Source organism: Euprymna scolopes, chromosome 14, assembly GCF_053919585.1.
Source record: "Euprymna scolopes isolate OS-2025 chromosome 14, ASM5391958v1, whole genome shotgun sequence".
Classification (NCBI taxonomy): domain Eukaryota; kingdom Metazoa; phylum Mollusca; class Cephalopoda; order Sepiida; family Sepiolidae; genus Euprymna; species Euprymna scolopes.
The window spans coordinates 37,469,883-37,490,866 of NC_136495.1; the positions used below are offsets into that span (position 1 = coordinate 37,469,883).

General features: G+C 35.7%; 1 protein-coding gene across 1 annotated transcript; it reads right to left on the reverse strand.

Annotated features, from left to right (window-relative positions):
* Positions 1-1,564: 1,564 nt before the first annotated feature.
* LOC145292961 (uncharacterized) lies at positions 1,565-20,032 on the reverse strand. Its single transcript, XM_080139174.1, has 2 exons — positions 19,681-20,032; positions 1,565-2,401 (listed from the first exon to the last, which is right to left on the reverse strand). Exon 2 carries the CDS (start codon positions 2,386-2,388, stop codon positions 1,681-1,683), a length of 708 nt encoding a protein of 235 aa, XP_079995300.1. The 5' UTR covers positions 2,389-2,401; positions 19,681-20,032; the 3' UTR covers positions 1,565-1,680.
* Positions 20,033-20,984: the final 952 nt, after the last annotated feature.

Genomic DNA, 20,984 nt, shown 5'->3' on the forward strand with positions numbered 1-20,984 from the left:
ATGAAAGGCATGCTTACATCAAAGCAGATGTGAGTATTTATGGTTATTAGACTGGCTTTACTTTATATATTAGATTACAATCAGCATTGAGATTCACAAATCTGTTGTTTTATCTCTCCAGGCAAGATCATAATAAATTCATGGCTATCTTTTATATTAATAAAACTATAAGACAACTTCATGTGTGCATGTTTCCTTTCCAAGTAACTTTCATAATTACACATTGACTTCTTTTTTAAAATTTAATTAAACATGTTTAAGAATTTAAAAATTCCTATTTCGAACTTCATTACTATTAACTCTTTTTTGTTTTGTTCTATCATAAGTATGGCATTAGATAGCCAGTTCCCCCTCCCCCCCTTGTATTAGTCACATAATTAGCAACCCTCTATTAGTCTGTTTTCAGATTTGGCACCTTTGGCCTTTGGCTTATTTATAGATTTAAAAGTTAAAAAATAAATTAACTCAAAAGTACAAGGTCAACCCCACCCTAATGCCACTTAAAGAATCATTCATAAAATTTGCAATTCTTTTTGAATTTCAATCACATTTGGTACAAGTAAACTTTAGTCTGTGCCTGACTTGTCCACCAAGTTTCAATCATGGATATTTAACAGTCTTTGTTTTATCGCTATTCAGTTGGTTGGGGAGGATACTTTGGTGGTCGTCTCATCAGTAGGAAGTGTAATCTTGAATGGGTTTCATACTCACCAAACAATAATTCTCTAGATTTTTTTCTATGGAATTATCTCCAAAATAATGTTTATCAGTTCTTGACAGAATTTTCCTATATTAAAAAAAAAACAAATAATAAAGAAAAATCTGTCTGATGTATGTACCTGTGACAAAACGAAAATATTATATTCCAAAAATCAGTAGTTTTATTTTTATAATGAGAATCATTTTTAAGCAATTAATGGGAATTCATAGGCATTACAACACAAATCTAGTATAGAGTATTGTTGAGTTATCTCCCTTTTCCTGCGATTTTTTTTCAAAATGGTGGATGAGACAGTCAGTCCTTGAACATTCATAAAATATTATTTTCTTTATAAAAATAAAACTACTTGATCAATCTATATGATTTTTGGAAGATGATATTTTCGTTTTGTCATGGGTATGTACATCATAGTGATTGTTCTTTATATTTTTGTTTTTTCATATAGAAAGATTTCTGAATAAGAACCTGTTTATCAAAACAACCCCCTGAACTGAAGAGGGCCATCAAGGCCGAAATCAGTGTGATGTCAAGAGAGGGGTGCATATTGTATTTAGGTGTGCTTACCATTAAATACTAATAAAACAAAGATTGTTGGATATTCATGATTGAAGCTTGGTGGACAAGTCAGATGTAGACTGAAGTTTATTGGTACCAAGTATGGTTTGATTACAGAAAGGATTGTGAATTGTATTTAAGATTTCATGAGTGCCATTTTGGGAGCCAGAGGATAGTCACCCTACATTTATTCGATTTAAAAAAAAAAAAAGAAAGAAAAATGCAAACAAAAATTACTCTCTCAACACCGGGTAAGTACAAATAGCAAATAAATTATTAGAAAAATAATTTATTATTTTTTTTTAGAGAGATTTATTTTAAAATAGGAATAATTTTCTTTCTTTAAAATAAGACAAATATGTAACAAATATGAGCAGTCATTATTTTCAAAAAGATTTTCAACTTCAAGGTAACGCTTTGCCAGCCCTTGTAGCCTGGGCGACCTGACTCTGCGTCGTATTGTGTGCATATCTTTTGTATTCATCAATCAATCTCTGATCATCGGCAACTGTAGGAACAATACTCTTACGCTCACGGCAGGCCTTGTACCACTTTTGAAAACGTGGGTACCAATCGGTGTCAGTCGGGATCTCAAAATTCCTATAAAATTTCAGAATGGGCATTCTCTGTATCCACGGGTAAAGCATGATGTCAATCAAACCAAAATCTTCGCCCATAAAGTAAGGACCCGTTTGGGACATCGCCTTGGTGTACGCTTCGAGATTTTCTAAAAAGGATTTTCTTCCTTCTCGTTGTACTTCTTCATCTTCCTTCATTACAAGGGAGTAGAAAAACGGAATTATCTTCTTGGTAACAAAATCGGCCCAAATCCGGACGACAGCCCGATCATAAGGATCTTTTGGCATGAGCTTGGGCTTGTCAGGCCAAGCTTCATCCATATACTCAAGGCAGACTGTTGACTCATAAATGACTTTGCCATTATGGACAATGACCGGAACCAAGCCTCTCGGGTTCAGCTTCAAAAACTCTTCAGTCTTGTTATAAGGATCGATCTCTTCATACTTGTAAGGAACTTCTTTCTCTTGGAGACCAATCCAAGCCCTCTGGGCGAACGGACAAAACCAGGAGCAGAGGAGACGAACTTCACCCATTGCAAAAGTAATTCTGCAAAAAAAACAAAAAAAACAAAAAAAAAAAAACAATAAATAAAAAATATAGAACAAGTTTATCGTATTTAAAATTTATGAAATGAAGATTGATAATTTGAATTTCTATTCTCATCTTCTCACAATTTTTCAGCTGATGTGACCTCTAAACCTTCAAGTACATCTTTTTGAAATTGGGAATCTTATGTCAAAATCAAAAATTTGTCTACGAGGGGCGTGCAATAAGTAACGCTCCTGACCCACTTTCAGTTGTCTGATCTAGCTGAAATTTTGCATGTGCAATGATTTATATCTCTACATGTTGTGTGGCAAATTACAGCTCTGAACTAATTGTGGTTTCTGTTTTACAGGTGTTTGAACTGAGTCAGGTGTGAAATGGAGCCTGTTGAATGTCAAGAAGTGATCCGGTTTTTGTATTTGAAAGGACGCCCACCACAGGATACTTTTGATGAAATGAAAGAAACTTATGGTAATAATGCCCATCATATGACCTTGTAAAATGCTGGAATTGTGAATTCAAACATGGCCGAAAGTCTGTGGAAACAGCTCCTAGACCTGGTCGCTCCCCCCCCCCCTTCTGCCATTGATGAGGCATCTGTCCGTCAAGTTAAGGCTGCCATTTTGGAAGATCGGCGCATTACTATTCGCCAAATAGCCCAAGATGTCACGATTAGTACAGGGTCTGTGGAAACTATCATTCATGACTATTTGGTGTCTGCCAGATGGATTCCCAAGTTGTTCGCACCATTCCAGAAGCAAGAACGTGTTGAGTGCTCGAGGATGAATTTGGAGATGTGCCAAGAAGATGAGTTAAAGTTTTTTAAAAAGACTGAAACCTGGATCCATCACTAGGATCCAGAGACCAAAGCCCAATCAATGCAGTGGAAGCACTTGGACCCACCACTTCCAAAGAAGGCAAGGGTGCAGCCCTTCGCTGGCAAGGTCATGCTCACAGTCTTCTGGGACCAGGACGGAGTAGTGATGACAGATTTCCTGGCAAAGCATACCACAATTACAAGAGCCTATTATGCTTCATTTTTGAGGAAATTAATGGAAGCTATCAAAATCAAAAGGCGGGGCAAGATCAGCAAAGGTACCCTTCTCCTGCAGGACAACGTGCCCGTCCACAACTCGCATGTCGCCAGATCAGAAGCACAGGTGTGTGGTTATGAAATCCTTATCCATCCTCCATACTCTCCTGACCTTGCACCCTCTGACTTTCACCTCTTCCCAGCCATGAAATTGTTTTTTGAAACGAAAGCATTTCCCAGATGATGCAGCCTTGATTTCTGAAGTCACATCGTGGTTGGAGGACCAACCTGGGGTGTTCTACAAAAACGGTCTCCAGAGCTGCATCAAACGATGGGAGAAATGCATAACTCTGGGTGCTTCCTATGTAAAGAAAGACTAATAACTGTGCCAAGTTTCGTTGCTCTACTGCTATGGGAAGTGGGTCAGGGGCATTACTTATTGCATGCCCCTCATATATATACACACACACGCACATTGGCAAACTTTAAGTTGACAACTATTTTCTTTAATTGTAGATTTGACAACTATTGATTATTTTGAGTTCAGCTTGGTTTACCAATTCATCACAAAGAAACTGACACCCAAGTAGCATTAGCAAATTGTGCAAATTTATTTTATTTACATTTGATGAATGAATAATTTCACGAGATGGACCTGTCAACTGTTCACATCGGTTGTGTGATTTGAGCCCATTAGAAAATTTTCTTTGGGGATATGTAAAGTCTGCTGATAAATCAGACACAATAGACTATTTAAAAATAACATTCGACATGTTATTGCCGAAAAATAGCCTAATTTAATGTGTAAAGTTTGTGAAAATTGGAATTTTAGATTGCACCATAGTTCTAAATTGGTAATCTCTTCCTCAACTTCGCACCACAGCCCTATCCGACTGCAAAGATAAGAAAATAAACCAAAAACCGCTCAACTGCTAAGATCACTCCATATATACACCTGACTCAGGTAGTAAATTTGCATATAGAACTCATGACAGATTATAAATTGTACTGTCTGAGCATGCTTGCACTTCTAGCCTTGACTTCCGGCCAGTTCCAAATCCTCAGGTAAGCCATTCTGTGTTTCTTTTGTTCATTCTATGTATTTTAATTTTTATTTTACTACACATTTACAAAACAAAATTAGATTTAAAGCCCCCAAATTTATACTAGAATTATCCACATAAACCCATGGTACTATTTTTAAAGGCATTGATTTGCAATCAGTTCAAAGTGGCAGTCTTCCGAAGGTTGAAGGTTCGATCCTTACAACAAGCAATGATGATTAAGAATAACAAGAAGCTAGACTTTTTAACCCATTAAAAACAAATAAAAGTTATAGCTTGTTAACTTAAAATGAGTGCTTTATGCAAAATTCTAGAATAAATGTGGTATTGTGGTGACTAATCTCTAACTGTGCATCAAACAGATACCATAATACTTCACCTTATCATAACAAATGTCCATACAAAATTTTAGATATTCATCCAGGACAATGCTGACAAAAAATATAAGCTTTATGAGGATTTGTTTTGTCATTTTTGACTTTCAGCCAGACATACATATGCACACACCGACACACACACACACTATATATATATATATATATATATATATATATATATATATAATAGATAACTGCAGTCTCCAAAAGTCATATCACACTTTTAATGTGAACTCCTCCTAATAAGAACAGTTACCCATGTCCCCCACTACCTGTTGGTTCAAAAATAGGAGAAGTATATATATGTGTGTCTAATTTAAATAAGAAAGTGACCGACCATTTTTTTTTAAAAGAATTAAATATCAACTATAAACTTAAAGTTTTCTAAGAAAGATTGCACACTCCATTAGCATGATGCAGTCTTTCCAGAATCGAAATTACAGCAATGTTCTCTTATGTCACAATGGGTCATTCTGGTAGAATGCCTTAAATAAATACTAGCGTGAGTGCCCAGCATTTCCTGGGTGTTTAGAGGTGTGTGTTGAGCAAAAAAAAAAAGGGGGGGGTAGTTGGAACCCATGCGGAGAGAGGTGTTAAAAAAATAATGGTAATAGCGTGGGAGAGGGAATCAAAGCAACAGTAGAGAGCCAGGGTGAAGAGAGGTGTTAAAAAAAAAAAAAGTGGTAGCAGGCAGGCAGGCTTGAACCCGTGCCATGAAGGCAGAAAAAAAGTGAAAGAAAATCTGACGTCTTAGCCGATGTCTCCATGACGCAACTGGAAATCAAAAGCGTTGAAATTAACCAAAGTCAATCCAACGGTGACGATGACTTGCTAAAATATCAGCGAAAAAAATCGACCCCTCCTTGTACAAAACGGCCGAGTTTAGGAAGGAATTAATATTTTTGGCAAATTTTTCGATATTTGTCATCCAAGATGTCGAACTTCAAAATGATACAGATCTTGTCAGGATCCGTTGCCTCTGTCAAAAGATTTTGCAAGACATACAAACATACATACATACATTTAAACAGACAGGTGAGATTTATACTATAGATGATTGATGCATTAAGAACGGCTTTTGGAATAAACATCCTTTGTAGGTTGGACAACCAGTGCACATTGACCGTCTTCAGGTGGTCCCCCAGTGCACTTTCACCAAATAATAAACAATATGAAAAAAAAAAAAACTATTACTGGTTTCATCATGTAACATATAGTAGGGGATTGTATTTTTTTTAAATATAAGCAAATGAACAAAAAAATGATAACCTTTTTTTCCTTGTTCGTTTGAAATACAATTTCAATGAAATTGTTAAAAAGAAAAACTATTAAAAAATAAATTTCATTTTGCAGACGATAGAATACATTTAATTTATTGTATAGGGAAAAATATAAGCCAAGCGGATTAATAAATACACACACACACACACACTATGTATATATATATACTAGCATAGGTACCCAGCGTTGCCTTGGTTGCTTGCTATACTAATCATTTTCATCATGGGTAACGTGGATACCCCTACAACAATTTCCAAAATAAAAGAACGGCTAAAAACATGTAAATGTAATTGCCTCCAAAAAGAAGTATCTGATACCCTCTCTACCAGATATTTCGGCAGAAGGGATCACTGTCCTAAGAAAACTCACGATTTTGTGAACCTAAAAAGATAAGGTTTATAAACATTAATGCGTGCATTTATTTTTTATTTTGGTAAATGTGTAGTTTAGTGACGTAAATTATTTGCCAGAGAAAAAAATATAAAAACTATTTATTTTTATATAAAACACATTGTTAGACCCAAAGGCTGAAATAAAACCAGAAAAAAAAAATTCATTTTTATGTTTTTTTATCGTTTATATTTATTATTCGAGGCCGCTATATTGCTGTTAAAATTTGGCCTTTCTAAGGTTTGGCAGATTGGCCTTTTTAAGCTCTTTCATGAACTATGTTTTTGGCTGCCATATTTTTTTTTGTAATGAACGAGCATAAAAGGCCAAATTTGGCCTTAAAAAAGCCAATCTGCCAAAACTAAAAAAGGCCAAATTTTAAATGTGTAAAGCGTGCACATTAAGTCGAATAAAAAATTATATAAAAAAAATAAATTTTTGTTGTTTTATTTAAGCCTTTGGGTCTAATAATGTTTTATATAAAAATAAATAGTTTTTATAATTTTTTTTTGTCTGTCAAATAATTTACGCCGCTAAACTACACATTTACCTTTATTTTTTGTAAGGGCACTTTTTACTGGCTTTTTTTTTTGTGAATAAAAGAAATTTTAGATTTGCTTTTATTTAGGGGGGGGGGGCTTTTCAATTTTCTTTTTATTTGTCGTTTTATGTTTCTAATGTAATCGCCTCCTCCCCCAAAAAATTGAATTTGTCATATTTCATTTCTTTCCGATAGGCTCATAAGAGTAGTGGTCGATGGACAAAAATCGGAGGCCTGCAATATAAATGCTGGAGTCCCTCAGGGGTCAATCCTGGGCCCAACTCTCTTCCTGATCTACATCAATGACCTCCCTAAACACATACTTAAATCATTCGTTGACATCTATGCTGATGACACGACCATCTACGGCAACACATCAAAGGCTGTAAATGACAAAGTTCTCTCTGATTCTCTCTCCTCTGATCTCGAGCGCGTGGTTCAGTGGGGGAAGATGTGGCTAGTTACCTTTAATGCATCCAAAACCAAACTCCTATCCTTACATCATCAACGCTCTGATCCCCAGCTGGCATCAATTGTGATGGATGGCTCTCGTCTGGGTGAGGCCCCGTGTTTTGACAAGCTTCTGGGTTTGACCTTTACTCCTGATCTGAAATGGAACACGTACATCAAGTCTGTTGCCAAGGTCGCTGGAAAGATGGTGGGATCCTTCTACCGCTCCAGAAGATATCTCACTACTGATGCAATTCTCTATCTATATAAAAGCCAAGTACGTCCAAGGATGGAATACTGTGGCCATATCTGGGCAGGAGCTGCCAAAAACAGCCTATCATGCCTTGACAGAGTACAAAATAGACTTCGTGGTTTAGTGGGGGATGCCCTTTTCTCTACCCTGCAACCCCTCCCCCACAGAAGAGACGTTGCGAGCCTATCCTTGTTTTATCGTTATTTTCATGGCAAGAAAACTAGAATTGGAAATATTAAAGTAGTAGCACTTATTTGAATAAAATACAAAATTTGAATTTGCAAAAAAAAAAAAAAAAAAGTGAATTTTCCGTAATATTTTTTTTGCAATTTTCAATTATCAGTTGCTGTGATCTGATTAGCTAAGCATTTTGGCACCCTCCTGCAGAATATGCAGAGGAAGCGTGTTCCATAAAATACTGGAGTACCAAATTTTTTTTGTTTCATTTTTATTCTGAATTATGATTAAAGATCTTTAATCATAATTCAGAATAAAAATGAAACAAAAAAATGCTCCTTGAGTGGCCTCTGAGTCTTGATTTTTCAGAAAAGGAAAGAAAGAAAACGCTTAATCCTACCTCTAATCCTAAGTTCAAACGGCAATTACGCTTTCTTTCTTAGTTCATTCGTAGGGTGATATTTTTTTTTTTAGTGTGTGTGTGGGTGGGGTGACATTCGGCGAGTATGTTTTGTGGAAAAATGATTGCAGTGAATTTTTACTTTCTTTCCACCTTAACACTCACCATTAAAAGTGTTCCGGTATGCTGAAAAATTTTGTGCAGACAAGTAGTTTTCCATATATTAAGACCTTTATTATGCAATGTAATTTACTTATGTTATCACTGGTGGTCATTTTGTACGTGCAAGTACGCGGCTGCCATTTCCTCTCCCCCAATTAAATTATAAATGAGCAAAAACAAAAGAGGGAGATTTGAATCCCCTTAAAGAAGGCAAGAAATAAAAATGATCCCCCCTCCTCATAAAAAAAAAATTCCTTTCACGCATGGAACCCTCTAATGAGAAATTTCTCCTTCCCCACCAAAAAAAAAAAAAAAAATAGACAAGACAGCAGCCATCTTGGTTTTAAATTTAAAAGCTGTAAAGAGAGTTAATATTTGAGATGAAATAAAAGCATTTAAAACTACTTTAAAAAAACACCCCAAAAATATGGTACAGGCAGGTTGCAAAGTACTTTCCATTTGGAAAAATTGGTTGCTACACCGTTCGGTTTGTTTCTCACGGTTTCATTTACACGCATGTGCACGTGCATCAAAAATGCTTGCATATACAAAATGGCCACCAGTAATAACTTTTTTTTTTTTTTTTTTTACATAGAATCCACCGGTTATCAAGACCCAGAGGCCACTTGAGGATAAGGGTTAAAGCGTTTACAGTAGTCAATGGGACAATATCATAGTAATCGTTAGTAGTGCAAATTTGGTAAATTGGATTACTTAATGGAACAGCTCAGAAAGAACTTGTTTACATTGGACTTGAAGACGACCATATTGTAGTCAGCTGGAAAGCAGGCAAACAGATGACAGTTCCACAGCTGTGCAGTTTCAAGAAAGAAGCTTTGTTCATGAAATCTACGTTTAGGTTTAGGCACAGATAAAGAGTGGGGAAATTATTGATAGTATTTTCAGCTAGACGAGTGTTTCTCCGGAAAGTTGGATGAAGGGGGGACCATGAATTGGAACTCAGATGAGCACTTGCCATAAAAATAATGATAAAACAAAGACAGGCTCGCAACGTCTCTTCTGTGAGAAAGAGGTTGCAGGGAAGAGAAAAGGGCATCCTCTACTAGGCTACGAAGTCTATTTTGAACTCTGTCAAGGCAGAATAAGGTCTTTCTAGCATTGGATGTATCTGGCTTTTATATAGGTAGAGAATTGCATCAGCAGTAAGATATCTACTGGATCGGTAAAAGGATCTCACCATTTTCCCAGTGACCTTGGCAACGGATTTTATGTACATGTTCCTGAAAGTAAAGGTCAAGCCCAGAAATTTGTCAAAACATGGAGCTTCCAAGATGAGAGTCATTCATTTCAATTGATGCCAGATGGGGATCAGAGCATTGATGATGTAAAGCTAAAAGCTTGATTTTAGATGTATTAAAAGTAACCAGCCACTCCTTTCCCCATTGTACTACGTGCTCATGATCAGAGAAGAGAGAATCATTTTACGGCCTTTGATGTGCTGCCATAGATAGTAGTGTTGTCAGCATAAATGTCTACGAATGATCTAAGGATGTGATTTGGAAGATCATTAATGTAGATCAGGAAGAGAGTTGAACCTAGGATGGACCCTTGAGGAACTCCAGCATTAATACTATGAGCTTCTGATTTCTGCCCATCAACCACTAATCTTATGAACCTATCGGAGAGAAATGATTTAATAACTGAGAAGACATTCCCAGCTATACCATAGCTGGAGATCTTGTGAAGTAGACCTTTATGCCATACCTTATCAAAGGCCTTTGATATGTCAAAAGCAATTGCCCTAGAAAGGAAGCCTTTGTCGAGAGATTCGTTAATCCAGTGAGATATAATCGTTAACATCTGCTGTAGATCTAGCAGAATGGAAACTATATTGCATATCACTAGGTAGGTTATTTTTGCTGAGGTGGTTGACTACTTCTCTATTTAACATGTATTCCAGCAACTTATTCATGATGCACAGGAGACTTATTGGGCTGTACTGAGAGGGAGATGACCAATCACCTGATTTCTTAAATACAGGGCATACTGATGAGATTTTCCAGGGTGTTGGGAAGCAGTTCTCCTTAAGACAACACTTTAATAGATTTGTAAATATGGGAGCTAGTTCTGGTTGAAGCTTTTTCAGCACTTTAATTGGAATGATGTCAGGGCCAGTGGCTTTACTGGAATCAAGGTTTTTGATTAGCTTGGCAACATCGCACACAGATATTTGTATGTTGCATAGCGTGCTTTCTGATACAGGAGGAAATATGGGGGGTTGGCAGCCTTAGTCACATAGGGTAGAATTAGCTGCAGAGTTCTTGGCAAAGAGTTTGGCTTTGTCTAATGCTGATGAGATCACCGCAGGTCTATTGATGATAGTTGAGATAGAGCACACGCTTCTGTTCAGAATCCTGTTTGCTATTTGCTAAACTGGTGGGAACCAAGGCGCTACTCAGCCACTTTAGACTTGACGGACTGAGCATACAACTCTCTTGTGTTCCTTATTACTCTTTTACAGTGGTTACTGGCAGTCCTGAAAATGGCTTTAGTCTCAGTACATCTGTTACGTTAGAAGCAATGGAAATAGTGATTTCTGTGCGCAATGGCAGCAGCATATTCCAGAGAGAACCACGGCTGGCTGTTAGATTTTTTTCTGGAATTTTTTTGGTATGAAACGGTCTATACCTACTGTAGTAATATCATAGAACTACTTTCATATGCGCAAGAGTTGTGGCCCCTGGTGTATGAATATATACGAGGTTCTCGCTTCCCGCTCGGACATGGGCTAGTCAACATGTGTATATCTTTTCCTTATGTATATATTAATAAATCAATTTGTTCATATAAATGTCTCTGCTATAATTCAAGCACCAACACACGCACACACCAATTCAACATGGTGGCAGCGATGAGGATGTTAAAAAGAAAAATTACTTTAAAAAAAAAAATAACAACGTAAAACAAACATTCTTTTGAAAACAATTGAAAATATCTCGTCTGGAATCCGACCCCCCCCCAAAAAAAAAAAACCCCCACATTTTTCACAGAATACAAGTATTTATCAGGTATTTAGATTCACTTTTTTCTTTTAACACTCCGTGTAACTTCTCATATTTTTGGGCGCCATTTTTTTTAAAACTTGTTGCTACTGCTACTATCTCTTTTTGTTATTACTGTCTATATTATGATGCCTCGAAACGATATCCCCTCAATGAACTGGCAAACAGAAAACCTGGCCAAAGCCTTACAACTTTTCAAACAACGAATGCAACTGTATTTTATTCTTAATAAAATAAAAAAAGAACAACAAATAAGTTATATTTTATTGCAAATCGGGGATGAGAGGCTTGGAAGATTTAATACCTGGACATTATCGGAAGAAGAAAAAAACTCTCCTGAATTTATATTTAATCGATTCATAGAACAGCTCGAGCCAAAAGAGAATTTTGGAGTGAATCGCTTAAAATTAATGCCTACAGACAAAAACAAGTTGAATTGTTGGATGATTTCGTAAATAGATGCAGACGTCTCGCACAAAAATGTTCGTTACGCGAATCTGATCAACAACAACGCATAATAGAACTTATTATCGCCAACACTCCAATTGTAGATTTCCAAAAGGAGTTGTTGGGAAAAGACAATACCCTAACATTAGAAGAAGCTATTCGCATCGGAAAAATGTATGAAGCTTCTAACATACATCTAAAACAACTCAGGGTTATGTTAAATAGCAACGAAAATAGTAGCACCACTATCCAGATGATAAGAACATCAAAAAGTTCTAAGAAATTTAATAACTGCTTTAATTGTGGTAGAAGCCATGAACTTTGTCGTGAAGCTTGCCCAGCATATGGATCAAAATGCAAAACATGCTGTAAAGATAAACACTGGGCAGCAGTTTGTTTATCAAGCAAAACAAAACCATGGCAAAGATCGAAGTCACGAAGCAGAGACTACAAAAAATCAAAGCCGGAGTATCAACCACAATATCAGAGAGACCAGTCCAAGAAAAGACGGCCCATCCAAGCTGATGCAATATGCAATACTCAAGGAATAGATGAACAACTTGAAAGCCTTACTTTTAACAGCATCAAAACGTTCTCTATCACCCAGAGAGATGAAGCTTTTTTTTATGTAAATATTAAATTACCTAACAGAAACGGAGTCCACAGGTTGAGGGTGAAAATTGATACAGGAGCCCAAGGTAACACATTACCAGTCTCTACATATCGTAGAATGTTCCTGGAGAAATTAGATGCCTATAGTTTCCCAAACATAGAAAACAAAACGAGGAAAAACAAACTAATAGCATATAATGGTAATCCGATAAAATGCTATGGTAGCATCAATATTCTATGCAAATACAATGGAACAGACTGGCACAACAGTGTTTTTTACATTGTAGACGTACAAGGACCAGCAGTTCTAGGATTACCCTCACTAGAACAGCTCAAATTAGTCACCCTTCACTGCACAATCAGGAAGAGGATAGACATCAGCCTCCTGCTGCAACACCAGTCAATACAATAAAAGACCTGATGCAGATGCACCCAGATCAGTTTGATGAAATTGGTTCCATGCCAGGGTCTGTGCGACTATTACTTAACAAAAGCATATCACCGCACATCGATGCACCTAGAAAAACACCAATTGCTCTAAAAGACAAGATAAAGCAGGAACTTGATAACATGGTCGAAAACAATATTATCAGAAGGTGACAGAGCCAACAGACTGGGTTTCGGGTTTATCATACTCACATAAAAAAGATGGGAGCCTGAGAATATGTTTAGACCCAAGACACCTGAATACAGCACTCAAAAGACCACATCATGCCATTCTTACAGTGGAAGAGCTAACACACCATTTTGCAAGTGCCAAGCTATTTTCTAAACTGGACACTAAAGCTGGTTATTGGTCGATACACCTGGATAGTGAGTCTCAACCACTAACAACATTCTAATCTCCTTATGGTAGGTACTGTTTTCAGAGACTACCATTTGGATTGAGTATATCGCAAGATATTTTCCAAATGAAGATGGATCAGATACTTGAACAAGTTGATGGTGCAGTGGGAATCGCTGACGATGTTGTTGTCTATAGTAAAACGGATGAAGAACACAACCAGATTCTACAAAAGCTCATGCAAGTAGCTGCTAAAAATGATCTCATGTTCAATTCAACAAAATGTGAAATCAAATCAAAAAGCATATCCTTCTTGGAATGATCTATAGTGAAAATGGTGTCAGTCCGGATTCAGAAAAGCTCAAAGATCTACAAAACATGCCATACCCAACCTGTAAGAAAGAGCTACAAGAATTGTTAGATTTTATCACATACTTGTCACCATTTATTTCTAACCTTGCTGACAAGACACATACTTTAAGAGGACTATTAAAGAAGGACACATGCTTTCTTTGGGAAGAACACCACAAGGAATGTTTTGAAAAACTCAAAACAGAAATTAGCTAAAATTCTACGTTAACATATTTTAACACAACTGAAATACCAACACTACAAATCAACGCAAGTTTAAAAGGACTTGGAGCTGCATTAATGCAAAACAAAAAACCTATTGCATATGCATCAAAGTCTCTAACAGACACTGAAAAGCGTTACGCATGCATAGAAAGAGAGCTTCTTGCAATTGTATTTGGGGTCCAAAGATTCCACATATAACTATATGGCCGTAAATTTAAGGTACTCACCGATCATAAGCCACTCATCATGATTTTACAGAAGCCACTGACTAGTGCACCTCCTAGACTGCAGCGAATGCTGATCAAGTTACAGGGATATCAGATGCATATCAGATGCAAATAGAGTACATACCAGGACGGAAAATGACTCTAGCTGATACTCTGAGCCGTCTCCCTAGCACTGAAAACACAGACACAATTGACTTAGATGTGCAAATCGATTTGGTGAGATTCAGGAGTGAGCGGCTGAACGAGATAAAAAAGGAAACAAAGGTTTGATCAGCTGCAAGAAATCATAACAACAGGATGGCCAGATTCAATAAAGGAAGTACCGCCAGCAATACGGTCATACTGGTCATACAAAGATGAACTATCTGTCAATGAGGGTATCATCATGAAGGGGTCAAGGATTATTATCCCAGAAACCCAACAGAAAATCATTTTAGACCAGCTTCATTACAGCCATCAAGGTATTGAAAAGACACATCTTCAAGCCAGGAATGCTGTATACTGGGAGAAGATTAATTCTGATATCGAAAACATGATCAAGAAATGTCCAATATGTCAAGAAAATCTTCCAGCACAAACAAAGTAAACTCTACAACCACATGATATCCCCAGCAGAGCAGAGCATGGGACGTTGTTGGAACTGACTTGTTTCACTGTAATGATCAAGCATATCTAATAATTACTGATTACTACAGCAAATTCCCAATTATAAGTAAATGACTAGCTTAACTACAAGCAACATGGTCATCTCAGCAATGAAACAGATTTTCTCTGAGCATAGTATTCCCACCAGAGTTATCAGTGACACCGGACCACAATATTTCAGTGAAGCATTCAGAGAATTTGCCCAACAATGGCAATTTAACCACATAACGTCATCCCCAAATTTCCCAAATTCTAATGGCTTTGTTGAGCGTCAAATCCAAACAGTTAAAATAACACTAATCAAGGCAAAGCAAGCAGGCAGAAACCCTAATTTAGCAATGCTATGTCTACGAACAACACCAATCAGTCACAAGTTACCAAGCCCTGGTGAACTTTTAAACAACCTCATTATGGGATCAAACATAATTGCGAAAATTCCAAATCTCAGATTTCCCAACCCTGACCATATCCATGAACAACTAGAACATAGACAGGATATGCAGAAAATGTATCATGACAGAACAGCTCATGATTTACCAGCACTTGTCCCTGGACAAAATGTGTGAGCAAGTGCAACCCAGAAGCACATATAGGGTTATTTAGGATCTTCTCTGAAGATGTCCCTACCAAATGGAAAGCCATCTTTAATGTAGGCATATATTTCATGCCCATATGATCGGGGAGGGGGTCAGATTTGGATGTTAAGTTTGAGTATCCTTTAATTACAAACTCCTCTAGGGAAATAGTCGGTCCAATGCCAGTTTCGCTTAGGAATAATAGATCTGGTTTGGTCTCCTGTAATTGTGTTTCAACCTCTGGAAAGTTGGAATGTAGACCCCTGATATTAGAGGAGACATGGTAGTGGGAGTTTACATTGGAAGTTCGGGATCTGGGTTTAATCGTGCATTTTTCTGGAAACTTTTCATGATAAGCAATTTACATAATAAAGGTCCTAATATCTGGAAAACTACTTGTCTGCGCAAAGTTAAATTTGAAATTCATTTTCAGCATACCCGAACACCTATAAAGTCATTTTAAAGGTGAGTGGAAAGAAAGTAAAAAATTACCTATATTACAAGTAAAATATGATGGTGTTTTTAATATAGAAATATGGTACTCTTGCAGAATTTAACCTGGATCATCAGGATTTTCCGTAAATTATTGTTCGGATTTGACCGACAGTGACTGGATTAAGCCGAGCAAAGTAACAGACGCAGATGAATTTCAAAACAAACAAGCCGGAAAGAAAAATAGAAATGCAATAAATAAAAAATTATAAATTTACTGAACATATTTTTTCAAGAAAAGTTGTATTTTTGTTCTTTATTTACTTTTATTATTTTATTGGTGCTTATTAAACCGCACTATTTTTAAATAGTAATTTAAAGTTAAATTTTTACGATATCTTTATGAAATTGTTAGGTGAATGTACAGAATAGTTACAAACACGCTCCTCCCCCCTCTTAAGAATGGTTTTCTAAATAATAACATTTTTTGCAGCACAGTTCAATCAGTGCATTAGTACCATTTTCTTTTGCAATTTTTTTTTTTTTTATCAAGAAACGCTTTTTTTTTTCAAGAAAAAGAACCGTAAATTGTTAGGTGAAAGTACAGGGGTTTTTTTTTTCAAGAAAACTTACAGTTTTGTTTTTTAGGTGAAAGTACACTTTTGCCACTACGCTATTTTTAAATAGTTTTTTTCTTTCGATAAAACTTGAGGAGAATACGCTGTTTTACGGTTGTTATAAAATGGAATGGAAATTTAAATTTCGTTCCGTTGTAATCTTTTTTTTACAACTTGCGCCCCCAAAATCGAAAGTAATCGAAAGAATAACACTCAACAATCGTGCTGAACGAAAGATTTTTTTATAACATAAAATTTGGCACTTGTTGCATGTCAATGACATGAGACGAATGTGTGTATTTTAATTTAAAAAACGGCCGGTAGAGGACATTTGTCAGCCTAGAAGTTCTAGCAATGAGGTTATCGATCCTGTTCTAGGCCCTAGAACAGGATCGATAACCTCATTGCCGTTTTTTTTTTATTTTTTTTATTTCAAGAAAATTTACAAATTATTTTGTCAACAAATGTTAAAAAAAAAATAAACAGAAAAAATGCTCCCCTCCCCCGCGGTTAAGACACCATGAAAATGGACCCTGCACACACGCATATTTTGCGTAAAGTGCGTGTTTTATTTACTCATTCTTTCATTTTTTTTTACTTAAATATTTTTTCTTTAAATGAATTTAGTTTTTTTCTTTCATTTATTCGTGCGCATGTTTATTTTATTTTTAATTAATTTTTTTTTTGTAAAATTTCTTTTTTCTTTTTTTTACAAATATTGAGTATTTTGTTAAATTTTATTTAGCCTAACAATTCAATAATAATAATAAAAAAATATTGTAAAACTTGAATTTAACTTGAAAATACTATTGAAAAAATAGCATGCACAATCACCCAATTTAATGAATTTTAAATAAAAAAACAAAAAACAAAAAAAAACTGAACGCGCACAAAAAGAAATGAAAGAAAATAAACTAAATTTATTTAAGTTAAAGAAAAAAAATTTAAGAAAAAAAAATGAATGAGTAAATAAAACAGACGAAACTGTTTGCGCATGCGGACTAGCGCAAGGAAGTGTCGTTAAAGCGTCTTTATGCAAAACATGAGGTCCACTTTCATGGTGTCTTACTCTCTCCCATCACCCAAAAAATAATTAACAAATTATATTTTTTGGCGGACGTTGTCGAGAGAGCCCTCCTCCCCTCTAAATTCCACAATTTTCACTTTTTTCCTGTTAATATCATCGATTATTACAGACTTGAGTTTCAGATTATAAAAAAAAGAAAAGAAGAAATTCATAATTTTTCACGCGAGGGTTTTCAATTATAACGTTGTTGTACTAAATTGAACACGAACTTTGTGACCACGATGAAAAAAAAAAAATGGGAACTCTCTCTGATGTGACCGGAAGGTAGGGGTTAGAATGGAAGGGTTATGATGTTGAAAACGAAAATAACGTTTAAAATTCCAGCAAACGAGTAGTTTCCAAGATATGAAGAATTTTACGTAAATTAAAGCACCCACACGCCACACGTTGACGCTACTCCAACAAGAATTCGGTAAATGTGTATTTCAGTGGCGTAAATTCAAGTTATACACTACTTGTGGCCATAAAGTGGGTGATCATTATAGTTAAATTATTATAGAAAAGTGATCCCCCACTTTCTTTAAACTAACATTTCTTCATATCTTGGGAACTACTCGTTTGCTGGAATTTTAAACGCTATTTTTGTTTTCAACATCCTCAAAAACTTATGTCTTAATTTTCCAAGTTTTTTTTTTCTATAGCGTGGAAAATCGATTGTCTGCCCCTTGCTGATCTTATATTCCAAACATTCCCAATAGGTGTCGCTAGCAGTGTATTATTCAAAAACAAGATGGCGTGAAGTTTTTCTTCGATAAAATGTCTCAAAAAATTAATTGTGTTTAAGTTTTTTGGGGGGTGTTTAAATATTAAGTTTTAATATAAACATGACTCTTGTCAGCTATTTTATCGCCAGATTAAAACCAATTTGAAAATATTATTGCACAAATATTACGCATTTTGTAGCCCCCCCCCCCTCATATTTTGTTTGCCTCTTTTTACCGAACAAAATATGGAACCCCGTAGGTAACCAAATGAACATTCAGTAAAACCGTATTTAATATACAAATGTTTATAATATTATTAATCATTAAACTGTGTAAATCTTAAAACCTAACAAAATTATAACAAAAATTAATTATTAATTGCAGTTTGAAGATAAACAAAGGTTTTAAAAAATCATTAAGTCGCTTCTGCTTTTCCATAGTTCGTATAGTTAACACAAATCTGACGTCACGGAAACATGCGGTCCAATCTTCACAATCGTTTGGCAGTCCCTAGTGTTCATTTGTTTTCCCCTCATGCCTGTTATAGAGAGTGGTGTCATCGGCAAATATACTGTCAGTAAGTTTACAAAAATATACTTTTGTTTTTCATTTTTTTTTTTTTTTCATTATAGAATTTGTATAGTTGTTAACAAGTACTTCTGCAGTTTAATATTTCACTAATGTGAACAGAATTTTTGTGAAATATTAAACGATTCTTCTGCTCGGTTAATATTGGCACGTCACTTACCGACAAATGGTTAATTAAACTACAGAAGCACCTGTTAAAAATTATACAAGTTCTATAATTAAATACCAACAAAAAAAAAGAAAGAAAAAGAACGAAAAACAAAAGTATATTTTTGTAAACCGCTCGTGTAAACTTACTGACAGCATAATTAACGTCCTAAATTAGATGAAAAAAATGAACGAATCTCTTAGTAAAAAATAGCGCCGGTTTTCAGGGGTGCTGAAAACGAATATCACAGTCAAATTTGTTTTATGATATGAATAAATTACTAGGTGGTTAGAAAGTGGGTGCTCATTTTACGTTAAATTTATATAGGAAAGTGATACCACTTTTTGAAAAAGTAATTTCGTCATATCATGAAAACTATTCATCTGCCCCACATTTAAATGTGGTATTCGTTTTCAGCACCACCGAAAACCTATAAAAGTCGTCATTTTAAAGTTTTTTGAGGAGTTTGAAAGAAACTTGACATTGACCAATATTTTTTTCAGCAATAATTCTGTTCTAAACTTCGAAACTGATAAAATCATTGAAAAAGAAAAAAAAAATTATTCCTTCCAAAAATAAAAAAGAAAAGAAAAGAACGTCGCGGTCTCCATTCCGTCTCCACATGTATAAAAATGATTTTCGTATGTCCTTTTTAAGGGGTTAAAGTTGGGATTAAATTTCTTTACCTGTTGCAGTTGCTTGCAGCCTTGTTGCACAGTGTTCTAGTCGGTCGGACTTTTCAGACGCTAATGAGAATAATTCGGTGAGCGTATGTGGTTTTATACAGACCCGCCCTGCCAGCTCTTAATTCTAATGTCTAGAGAAAGCGGTTTATTTGTTGTTGTTATACAAAATGAAAGTACTTTCAAGAAGACATTAGTGCTTTCACTATTGAAAGTAAAAAAAAAAAAAAAAAAAGATCCGGTTGATGTGAGAACAAGGAAAAATAAATAAACTTCGAAACGCAGATCCGGTTTAAGGATCGGCCAATGACTGCATTGCATTTAATATATCTTTGAAATAACTGCTAATTCATGCAGGGTTGCGTTTTATGATCTGATCTTTATATGTCATTATTTTTTATAGGTTGCTATGAGAACAGTGTTCTATTTTTGCGTATAAAATAAAAAAGCAGGAACATAATTTTTGTGATGTGATGAAATAAATAATAAATCGATTTAAGTAAGTTTAATTCATACATGATAATTATTCTTTATACCTACAAATACTAGTGTTTCATGCTTACGCAATCATCTGTGTAGGAGTGACAATTTCTGCCAATTCGAACCCAGCCATGAAGCCACCTTTTGCTAAGCCTTGTGCACACACACACACACACACACACACACACACACACACACACACACACACACACACACACACACACACACACACACACACATGCTCGTGCGCAAATAAACAAACTTTTATTCATTTCAATTTTCCCCGCGCATTTTGCAAAAAAAAATATGCTTTATCAGCAACGGCTGATACGCCCACACACTTTTCTCAAACAGCAAAAGTAAAATGAACATATTTTTTGGCCTACGTAGTTGAAAGCACCAATCACGTGACACAGGTAACCAATTAGAAAATTAAGAAGGTTGTCTTTTTAACGCTTTTCCAAAAACCAAAATATCAGCAGTAGCAATCGTGTTCTAGAGCCGCCCAAAATGTATAAAACAATCGTCTACTGAGAGATTTCAGCTTTTTCCCTCCCAGCTCGCTTCGATGACACAACGAGAACATGCCTCTTGTGTTCACAACATCATCACTGCCAATACCGCCATACACACGCCACGCGGACATTCAAAAATCACTTATGCACACACGCATTCATTCCGCACATCTTCTAAATTAATAACAACAAATCACTCTCTTCTCGAATTACTTTCCTCATGGGACTTCGCCAGATAAACACAAACTTTAAATTAATCTTATTATTTTCACATAAAACTTTAACCTTCAAAACCCATTAATTCCATGAAGG